The sequence below is a fragment of the Caenorhabditis remanei genome, chromosome III, assembly GCF_010183535.1.
Source record: "Caenorhabditis remanei strain PX506 chromosome III, whole genome shotgun sequence".
NCBI lineage: Eukaryota > Metazoa > Nematoda > Chromadorea > Rhabditida > Rhabditidae > Caenorhabditis > Caenorhabditis remanei.
The window spans coordinates 1,991,433-2,002,903 of record NC_071330.1 but is presented as its reverse complement, the minus strand read 5'-3'; the positions used below and the strand labels follow the sequence as shown (position 1 = coordinate 2,002,903).

At 39.8% G+C, this 11,471-nt stretch overlaps 2 protein-coding genes across 2 annotated transcripts; one reads left to right on the top strand and one right to left on the bottom strand.

Annotated features, from left to right (window-relative positions):
• Positions 1-186: 186 nt before the first annotated feature.
• GCK72_008535 (uncharacterized protein) lies at positions 187-7,863 on the top strand (the record flags this gene model as incomplete). The annotated part of the gene is made up of 8 exons (XM_003093205.2): positions 187-245; positions 1,693-1,781; positions 1,995-2,590; positions 2,641-2,782; positions 3,572-4,213; positions 4,888-5,654; positions 6,622-6,852; positions 7,768-7,863. 8 exons carry the CDS (start codon positions 187-189, stop codon positions 7,861-7,863), a joined length of 2,622 nt encoding a protein of 873 aa, XP_003093253.2.
• Positions 7,864-9,481: 1,618 nt separating this feature from the next.
• On the bottom strand, positions 9,482-10,009 carry GCK72_008534 (uncharacterized protein; the record flags this gene model as incomplete). Its single annotated transcript, XM_053726877.1, has 3 exons — positions 9,482-9,612; positions 9,658-9,919; positions 9,965-10,009. The coding sequence occupies 3 exons, from the start codon at positions 10,007-10,009 to the stop codon at positions 9,482-9,484; spliced, it is 438 nt and encodes a 145-aa protein (XP_053586454.1).
• Between the last annotated feature and the right edge of the window lie 1,462 nt (positions 10,010-11,471).

The window sequence follows — 11,471 nt, the reverse complement described above, 5'->3', positions numbered from 1 at the left end:
ATTGAAATTTGCCGGCGGCGGCAGCTGCAGCGGCGGTCCGTCGGCGGAAAAAATTAGGTGAGAGAGCGCGCGCCACCACTGCCGACCGCGAGTGACGCAGAGAAATTTCCCGGCGGCAATCGAAGACGATCTTCATTCTCGCCCACCTCTGATTTTTACGTATAACTTATATCATTTTTTCAGAAGATGGACTTCTTAAGTATTCCAAGAGCCACTCTGGCGTTGAACTACTTGGATACTAATAGGTGAGCGTTTACAGGGTATTGGGGGCCCAAAACAAAATAAAACGAAGATTTTGCTTAAAAGTTTTCAAAATTGGTAGCGAAATTCCCAAAATTAGGAAAAACTTGGAAGTTGACCTCACTTTGATAATTTTCGAAGAAAAACGTATATTCGCACGTTTGATGCATAAAATAGCAACATCGGAATCAAATTTCAGATCAAAACTGACAATTTGTGGTCTTTTTCAATGCAGATCTAGACGTTTTTAGACTAAGGCAAAAGAACTGGTAGTAGTAGGCATCAGACTTGTCAAAAATCGGGCCGGCCCGGATTCAAAAAATGGGAACCCGTTTTACCAAATTTTATTGGAAATTTTTCGAAAAAATAGAGTAAAAATGCTTAAATTATCATACATATTCACATTTTTCAAAAAATTTCCAAAAAAAATTCAAAAACTCAAAATGTTTCAAAACGAGCCGAGATTTTTCCTGATTTCGACCCGGCCCGACCCGTGACAAGTCTGGTAGGCATTATATTAGGTTTTAAGACGGTTTTCTTCTCGAAATTGGGTTCTCCATAGTCTAAACTATATTTAGGATTAGTACCATATCTTCCTTTGATCTCCGTCGATACATTTCAAATTGTTTATTTTCAAACTCTCTCTCGTGACCTCCAAAAGTCGCAATCTCTTTTCTTACTGATCAAAGTTAAAAGAAGCCGTTCTCCCAGCCGCCCGTCTTTCTCTCCTCTCTATTACCCTTTTGAAATAAACATAACCGAGAGAGTGTGCGGATGTCGGAGAACTCGAATCTATTGCACACTGTCACCTTCCCTCTCTTTTTGTCGTCTCGATTGCTGATTATGAACCATTTTATTCATGAATATTCTCTAAAAAATGAATATACCGTCAGATATTGATAGTTTTTCGACGGATTTTCAAGGGTCACTGTAGGTTTTATTGGGATATTTTGTAGGATTTGAACAATAGAGAGAGGGGAAAATCTAGTTTTTATTAGTTCTATTGTACAAAACACAAAAATGAAAATTCTGAATCGAGGAAACTGATTCTGGAATGATCTGCCAAATCAAAAAAGAGCCACTGACAAGGGAAGGTCACGGAGTCAGTTTGGAGTTATTGGACGTGACTTATATCATTGGAAAGCTGAGAAAACGCTGATTCCAAATAAGTATTCAGTTTCTGCCCTCGAGGCCTGGTATTCGAGAAAAACAAGGTGAAAGTTCTGAAAAATGACGAATTATTACCTTTCTGACACGCGAAAAAGGTAATAATTCTCTATTTTTGAACTTTAACCGTGCTTTTCTCGAAAACCAGACCTCGAGGGCAAAAACTGATTATTCATTTGGAATTAACGTGATTTTTATAGCTTTCCAATGATATAGGTGACTTCCTATAACTCCATAACCTTCCCTAATGAGTTTTTCACTATACCTAACTCTCATCTATTCCAGTACGACCCACGCCTCCCCGTTCTCCGCCATCGCAGAGCTCGTCGACAACGCGTATGATGCCGACGCTGCAACTCTCGAGATCAATTTGGGTGAGTTTTGGACGTGAGATAGATGATATAGAAGTGAAAATATTTGAATTTTGATGTTATATGTTGAAATACCGACAAAAACCACTTTTTCAACTCGGAAAACTTTAATTTTGTGCTAGAAAGTGTTCGGAGATTAAAATTGTTAAATAGCTCCGCCCATTTTCGCAATTTTGCCGCACTTTTTGAACTTTTTCTCAATTCTTTATTTTCCAGTGCAACACTTTGGCGATTACTACCTGGAATTCAAGGACAACGGTACCGGTATGTCGCAAGAGGAAGTGGCGAAGACGATTCTCTTCGGTCACTCGAAGAAGACGAGCGAGAAAATCGGCCGCTACGGAAACGGAATGAAATCCGGCGGCTTCAATCTCGGTCGTGAACTCTTCATGATCACCAAAAGAGACGACATCTACACGTGTCTTCTCATCTCACACGCATTTCATGCAGACAACGAGATAACTGATGAAGTCTTGTGTCCGTGTGTATCGATGGATAACTACGGAAATCCAGTGGAAAACACAACGAGAAAATTCCCGTGGACACTGGAGGAACACGAAAAAGAGCTCGAAATCATCATGAAATACGCGCCATTGAGAGGACGTACTCTCCAGGAGATGTTCGGACGGTTTACCGACAGGACTGGTACTCTCATAATCATTGCTCATCTGAAGAAAACGGGAAACGATGGAAAACGGCTGGGGATTGCTTTGAATGGAAATGATATTGAGACGAGAGCAGAGGACGCGACACAAAGCGAACGATCGCTCAGAGAATACCTCAGTATTCTGTACCTCTACCCAAAGATGAGAGTGAGTTGGTGTTTTTAGGCTGAAAATGATGATTCGAGCTAATTTTCCAGATAATTCTCTGCGAGGAGCTCGTCCAACCGAAGAAGATTTGTGCCAATTGGATTGGAAGATATCACAGTGAGATGTCTGCTTCGCCGTTCAATGACGGTCACAATAAGAATGTGGCTGACATGATATCGGCCAGAGACAGGCGTAAGTGTCAATAGATAGGGGAAAAGTGGAAAATGTCGTGTTTAAACTCGAAAAATCGTTTTATATCTGGGATTTTTTTTAAACCAATTTTTCCATTTTCACATATTTTCCCAATTCTCTGAGCTTTATGACATGTGTCATATATCATTCGATAGCTCACAGGGGTGCAAAACGCAAGGTCACGTAAACGCGCTCCGTCTCACAGCGGCTGGCACGGTGCCAAAAAAGGACTTGGCTGAGTGCCAAGTTCAAGTTTAGCGTGTGTTTGTCGTATCTTTCAATGAAAAACGCGACGCACACGCATCGCGACTCGACCGGTAAATTCAAAACTTTTCGTTGCGGACCTTACGCCTCGCACCCCTGTGATAGCTGAAACCATGCTGAACATGCTGAAAACATCGACTGACTGAGAAATTTTGGTTTGAAGTTTTGGGCACACTTTAAATCGAAAATTGTCGGGTCGATTTATAGAAGAATGTGATCAGCATCATTTTATCTCACTGGCCTATTAGCACGACACGCTTCTTACAACCGCGCTCCACCGAAACCGTTGAAAATTGTGTGCGAAATTGAGAGACTCAGAGAAAAAGATGCATTTTTCAAGGGAATTTCGGTGGGGAGCAGTTGTAGAAACTTTAATAACTTCTGACCAAGATTTCTCTGTCTACAAAGGTGTCCGAATGTCCGATTCGTAAACTGTATAATTTCGGCTTCCGAATGATATATGATACATGTCAAAGCTAGTTACAGCCTTGGCTGCAATCCTATTCAAATTTCTCTCATTTTCAGTTCAACAGCAGATCAACGGCTACACCACCGATACCCAATATCGGAACGAGTCGGCACAGACAGTCAATCAAGTGAAAGAAACTCGAACGCATTTCAACAGGATTCTGACACCACTCCAAACGGATCTCGCAACTTGCGACGGGATACTCAAGGATCTTCAGAACGCGAATCGAAAGAAGACGTTCAAAGTCATAATGGGATGTGACATTCAGGATCGAGAGAACAACGGAATGCACTTCTACATCAACAATCGTCTCATCACTTGGGGACACAAATCAGCGATCTTCCGATCGAACACGACGAACACGTTGGGAATCTCGTTGTACGTCAACGTCGGTTACGATGTCTTCAGTCCGACACACAATAAACAGAGTTTCGAGAGTCAGAATGACTTCAAATTGCTCGTCAAAAAGTGCAACGCCTTGTTGAACATCTACCAGAAGGTAATGGAGTACCAGTGGATCCCGAATCATTTGAAACGACAATGGAATTATCAACTGAAACAGGACGAGGATGTTTGGGCGCAGTTTTGGCTGAAATATGGATACACTGACGCCACTACGCCGAATTTGCCGAGAAGAGCGTTGACCGATGAGGCCAAGAGAATGGTCATAAAGTTTTGCGGAGTTTGGCTGTTGTGCCGTGAGTTTTGCCATATTTTTATAGAAAAAATCACAAAATTGAGACAGGGAAAGGGGCGGAGCCTATTTATATGTTTTTCCTAAGAGAATTGCTCAAAAATGGGGGCGGAGCTAACGAAGCTTCTCTCATATTTCATCATTAGTGTGCAGAATCTAACTTTTTCATATATTGAGAAAATCCAAAAATGGGCGGGGCCTAAACACATCGCTAGCAGAGTTGTCCGGAATCCGGATTCCGAAATTCCGGAATTCCGGGTTTTTTTTGACATTCCGGTTCCGGATTCCGGAAAATGAAATTTTACATTCCGGTTCCGGATTCCGGTTTTTGAGTTTAATTTTTCCGGAATCCAGAAGTTGAAATTTTAATTTTTTGAGTTTAAAAGCAATTATAGCCCTTATTTTTCGGTTTTGATCCTCAAAAGTAGTTTTAACCTTTATATATCATCGAAAACACTCGAAAAAATGACTTGACTTGCAAATTTATCGAATCATTCCGAATTCCGGATTCCGGAATTCCAGGTTATTTCGTCATTCCGGTGCCGGATTCCGTATTCCGGAAATCGAAAAATGTCATTGCGTACAACTCTGATCGCTAGTAAGGCTCCTCCCACCGTTTCAATCCATTAGTTAAAAAAGGGCGAAACTAAAATCAATAATTTATGCGATTTTTTTCAGAACGGTGCAAAACATGGCGTTGCACAGACGGCACCATCCCTCCAAGGGAGCACCCATATTTCAGCTGCACGGCCATTCACAAAGTTTGCTATCCGTCTCGTTCTTTCGTTGGAACCGACCCAGAGACGAAGGTCACTCAAGTCTTGCCAGCCCAAGCTCCACTGCCACCACCACCGGTTACACCAGCACGTCGCATAGTCTTCGAGCCACGTCATCAGTCTCCAGTCGATCGAATGGCTGCAAATAGAGATTTAGGGGGTAGACGGATGGCGGAGAGATCGGTTGAAGAGGCAAGAAGACATTTGCCGAGAATCAAGAGAACTCCAACACCAGAGATTGATGTAGTTGGAGAGGTGGAGGACGAGGATTCACAGCCAGTTGAGGTCGATCCGACTGATTTTGATGAAAGCGATCCCCCGGGTGTCCCGTTGATTGTGAAGAATGAGCAAGTTCAAGTTCGTCGTTCAGTTGAAGTTGTTGATTTGGTAGATGATGAAGAGGAGCAGGCAGATGATGATCAAGAACAAGAAGACGATGAGGAGAGAGTGAATAATGTTCAAGAAGTGCGACCACAAAAGGTCTACGCGAAGAAGCCGGCAGGAACCAAAGTGATCCGACGACGTCAACACGATTCATCATCAGATGATAGTTTTGGAGAGGAGGAGGAGGCGTCACCGAAGAAGGTGAAGACTGAACCGAGCACCTCGTCGCAGAGATTGAAGTCGACGGTGAAGCCAGCGGTGTCGAGACCGGGCGTTCCGGAAGGAGTGAGTTTTGTGGATTTTGAACTGGAAAACAAAGAAAACAATTGAATTTTTGATGGAAATGAGCCGGATTTTGAGCATTTACCCCCGAAAAAACGCTGAAAATCACTAAAGATGCTATTAGCTCGGCACAACTGCGCTCCACCGAAATGCCCTTGAAAAATGTCTCTTTTTCTCAGAATCTCTCTATTTCGCACACAATTTCCTCTGTTTCAGTAGAGCACGCTTGTAAGAATCTTGCCGTGGTAATATATGTCAAAGCAAGAAAAAACAACAAATACTGAAATCTCGACTTTAATTTTCTGGAATCATAACACTGGTCATATTATAGAATTTTTTTCAAATTTCGTCTGAAATTTCATATTTTCCAAATCCTGGTATTAGCAGCCCACGCCTTCTTACAACTGCGCCCTACCGCAAACGAGAGAGTATCGGCGAGAGACGCAGAGTTTTTTCGAGCGCGAAAAAGATTTTCACCATTTTTGATTTATTTTTGCATAATTTTCTCTTGGAAATTGGCAAATTTTTAATTAAAAATTGTGAAAATAGATAAAAAATAATGAACATCTGTTTCGCGCCAGAAAAACTCTGCGTCTCTCGCCGATACTCTCTCGTTTGCGGTGGGGCGCAGTTGTAACGGCTAATATGAAATTTCATATTTTCCTAGCCTGGTAGCACAGGGTCTCGGAATGAGTAGTGAAAATAAACGCGCTCCGCTGAAATCAGCTAAAATTTTAGCGCGAAATTCAAAATAAGCTTTTTATTTAAAAATTTTGTTTATTTTTTGAATAGAATTGATCTTGAAAAGATGCGAGACAGTCGAAAAACTGGCTAAAAATGCGGAAAACGGGCATAAATCGGCTCAAAAAGTGGTCGATTAAGCTGCGTATCAAAACGTAATGCTTAAGGTCGAAATTGAAAAATTTCCTCGAGAAAACGTCAAATATTTTTAAATTCTGCTTTTTTTCAGCAAGTATTGATCTCAAAAGAGCATCTGGACAACTACAACCAATTCCTCGTCTGGTTCAATACAACACCCATCTCATCGGGATCGAAACGAGTAATCGACGTGGCTCAAATGATCAAAACTCGTCAGGGAATGATCAACAGAGAGAAGCGAACTGCCGTGGCATTGGGTGATCTTGCTGACAGGGTTTTGGATGAATTCCAGAAACACAGTCGTGCCACCGGAATTCGAGTTGTGAGTTTTTGTTTTTTGAGGTTTTTAAATGTTCTGGTTCTAAAACGTCCAAGTTTCAAAATGTCTGTGGTTTCGAAACGCACTTTCTTTGATGTTGAATCGAATCAAACTTGTCAAGGGAAAACAAAATCTCGGCCGTTTTGAAACATTTTTTGAAAAAATTTGAATTTTTTTTTTTGGAAAAAGTATAGTTTTTGACCAAAACTTTAAAATTGAATCAAAATGTGAATATGTATGATAATTTTAGCATTTTCACTCTATTTTTTCGAAATTTCAAAAAAAAATTTAGTAAAAAATGGGTACCCACTTTTGAATCCGGCCCGATTTTTGACAAGTCTGAATCGAATTATCAGGTTGGCACCATACTTACAACTGCGCTCCACCGAAACCCTCTTAAAACTGTCTTTTTCTCTGAGTCTCTCAATTTCACACTCAAGTTTTTTTCGGTTTCGGTAGAGCGCGGTTGTCTGAAGCTTGCCGTGCTAATAGTTTCGAGCTATTCTTATTGCTAATTGGTTTTGAATGAAATTTCGGGTTTTTTGATTGAAAATAATGTCTAAAACGGTGCTAAATCTGTTAAAACTATCAAAAAATGCTGAAAATTTCAAAAAATAGAGATTCAAAGCCAAAAATCGAAATTTTGGCTGTATTATGTGATTTTTCGAATTTTTAGAGAAAAAATGGCGGTTTTGAAATCCGCGACGTCGCGGTTCGTTAACGTCCAATATTTTTTGAATCAACACAGTTTCGAGATGTCTTTTTTTTTTCGAAATAATTGCAATTCGCAGCTTTCCCCGTTTCAAATTGGGAGTCTAAGTTATAAAACAAGATGTATGATTCTAGTTTTGAAACCTCCGGGTTTCGAAATGTCTCCTAAAACGTCTATATTCTAGTCGAAATCTGAAATTTTTCCAGCCGGCGAGGGGACAATTTGGTTCGGCACTTGAGAGACTCACCACAGTCAACGCCAACATCACAGAAGCGAAGAGAAGAAAGGCTGCGAGGAAATAATTCTTTGATTTACCATGTTTTCTGCTTTTCCTTTCAAAAATTACTGTATTTCTTCCCTCATCTTTCTCGCCGATTTGACTATGTTTTCCTTGCTTTTTACCGCTTTTCTTTGAAAATTCCATATGGAATTCTATCATATTCCCATTGTATTCGCTTATCTCCCGCCTACTTTTTCTTCATTCATGACTCCGAAAGTTTTTTCAAAAATTAATATATTTCCCCATCTCCTTCGCCGATCTGACTATATTTTTCTTGCTTTTTACCGCTTTTTCTGAAAATTTCAGATGGAATTCTCCCTTTTTTCATGACTCCAAAAAAGTTCCAGAAATTACTATATTTTCCTTTTTCCCTTGCCTCCGGGATCTATCTTTTCTTGCTTTTTTTCCCGATTTTACTGCTTTTACCGCTTTATTTTCATAGTCTCATTGTATTCGCTTATCTCCCTATTGTATGCTGAAATTTCTCATTTCCAGATATATATATATTTTTTCACAGCTATTGTATTCTTACCAATGTATACTGAAATTCCCCAAGATATTCTTTTCTTCCTTATGTTTTACTCCGAAAATCGCTTGAAATATGAATTATTTAATCGAATTTTCCCTTTCTGCCCCCATTTTTTCATGCTTCAAGTCGATATTCTGACTAAATTCATATTTTTCACCCCCTAGTTTTAGAAAAAAACTGAAAATGGTCTCATCACAAGATTAAAACTTGTTATCGTCTCCCCCATACGTCATATCAGTGTTTTGTGTTTTCAACATAAACCACAGTTTGGGCACAAATAGAGAGAGAGACAAGAGAATTAGACAAAAGAATCCGTGCTTTGTAGTTTATTGTGTTCTTTTGAGTTTTGTGAAAGTGTCAAAAACCGGAGTTTTCGATGGAATTAAAGAGAAAAAACCGAGTTTTTGATGGAAAAATCTGGAAAATCCGAGTTTTTAGACAGAAATTTTGAGATTTGGAGCGAAAAAAAACCTATTTTGGTCTGAAGACTCGAAATTTTTGGAGCGAAAAATGAAGTTTTATTACAAATTTTGAAAATTGGAAAATTCAGAGGGAAATCTCAATTTCGTTATAATTTTCCGACGGAGAAGTCATTATTTTGGGAATTTTCCGTCGTAATAAAGTGTAGAGTGATAGGAATTTTGAAGTCTTCAGTCAGTTTTCTTAGTAATTCCAGCGTTTTATTAGTTGCCTATTCGATTTTCTAGACGATCCAGCAGCCTAAGGTTCTAATGAACTATTTCCTACCAAACGCAGTCCGCCAGTCCCAAATTCACTGGATACAATAGACACGATTATGTTGTCTTCTAGGACTTTGCTCTTTCGAGCTTTTCTTCGGGAAAATATCAGTTTTCAATGATCTTCTGTGGATTTCGGACGCTTTTTTCTGTTGAACAATTCAAATAACGGACAAGAAAACGAAGTTCCATTTTCGGATGAGGTTTTTATTACGACTACGTAGATTTTCTGTGATTTCAAAAAAGAGAATAGGAACAACATTTACAAAAATTCATTAATTCATAAAACTTCAAAAAATAGGTGTTCGAAAAAAAAACATAAAGTCTTCTCAGAAGTCGTTAGAATCTTCTTTGTCGTTTTTCATAACTTGCTTTTATTCGCCAGCGGCTGCCTTACTCATAGCTTTGTTGACGATGACACCAACTGCTGCTCCAGCGATTCCCCCAACAACTCCACCAACCACCGTACCGACTCCTGGGCAGAATGCTGTTCCAATCGTGGCACCTACAAATTGAAGTATGAGCCTTCCATGTCAAAGACTTTAAAAACCTTTTTTGGATCCAATCAATGCTCCGAGTGCTGCTCCCGAGGCAATAAATGGCGAAGCTCTCGGAGTTGAAATATTTTGAAATCCCGGATTTGACTGGTTGATTTTAGACTTTGGATCAAATTCCCAATCCTTCGGTTTCCTCTCCCAACCGGACTCTCCGAGCCAAACGAATCTCAACTTATTCGCATTATCCGCTTTTTTCGGATTTCCTCTATCACGGATTTCTTCGGAACCGTTCATGATTCTTCCATCATGAAAATCCTGAACTTAAAAAAACAGTTTCAAATTTTTTTCACAACTGGTTACCTTTTCGTTTACACATCTGGTTACTTTTCTGCAGTTGTCCATCATTTCAGCAAGTAGAAAATGTTAGAAAGTTGTGATAATCTTTCCGGGGAAACTAATGGAAAACGTCTTCAAATTAAAGATGAGCAAGGGGGATAACTGAATTTGGATTTCCCGCTCTTTTTGGATTACGGTGGCTCAGGAGGTCCGCAAACACCGTTACGGGGAATTAAGTCGTTTCTTATGTGGCATTGATCAATTCTTTGAAATTACGTGAACCATTTTTCGATAAGTTCATAAGAAGAGGCAATTTTATGAAGACCTAAAATTTTCTGTAGGAACAGCCATGTAATGCGGACCATGTCTTTTTTAGAGCGTCTTTGCATAGGTAGCGGGTGCCTCCCTTCGAGTCGGTTGCTCACGGTGAGACAGCTAGGCCTCTGATCTTCCTGATCATAAAGATACGAGATCTGTAATGGGCTGTGAATTTCTCATCCGGCTACAGTAAGAGCAGGTTGTTTTCGAGCTCTTATTGCGAAATCACTAATTTGCCGATTCCAGCTTCTCTGTATATAACAGACCTAGATATTCATATTAGTAGTTGACAACTTTTTGGTAGATTCTTTTCCTAGAGAGTTATGACTTCACTTCAACCGACTTTAGCTCTGTGGAACCGGACTTTACGAAAAAGTTGTCAACTGCAAAAGTTGAGATCTAGGTTTGATCTAACTATTTGAACTAAATTGGAAGCAATGGTACTATTGTTGTTCCCAAACATATCATTCCGATTTTGAGAGTTTTCAAGCTGAAAATTCCATTTTAATCTTTATAATAGGACTCCGAAGCTACCCTCCTAAAATCAAGTGTTGAAATTTCATCTGCCATCTTCTTTTCCCGCCGAATTCTTCTTGATTCACGTTCCAAGTATGCATAAGGGATTCTCACTATCTACCGTCTAAATCACTCGACTTTTCACTGCAGATACCGATCTTCTTTTTCTTTTATTCTTCTTCTTTGCAATTGAAGAAACGAACGTAAGGATGCCGAGGGAAGACGACGGGAAAAGATTCATTTGATTTCGATTTACACATTCACACATAGACAAAGCTATATGCATCTTCGAGCGAACTATATGTAGATGCTTTTCGATGTCGACACGATGAGAATTGCTTACGGTGTTTTTTTCTTTTCAAATTAGATATGGAATTTGTGTTTTGCTTGTAAGAGGCTTTTTAATAGTTATTTTTCGGTTTTCCAAGTTCATTTTCTCTGAGCTCCCGCTGCGTAGCGACTCAAGCTATCCAGTTAACAAGATATAGAGTCTTTCCCGCTATGGCCAGTCAAGGCTGCTAGATCCGATCTGATAGCCTTGTCATACTGTAGAGCAGACCTGTCTAGATGTTTCCAGCTAGATTTGAAAGTAGTTAAGTGATCTTAACAATTTGAATCTGATCTCTGAAGCTGTTTTTAATGAACTCGGAGGTATGGAGAAAGCTATGTTCTCGTAGATTCCTAGAGACCAGAGTTC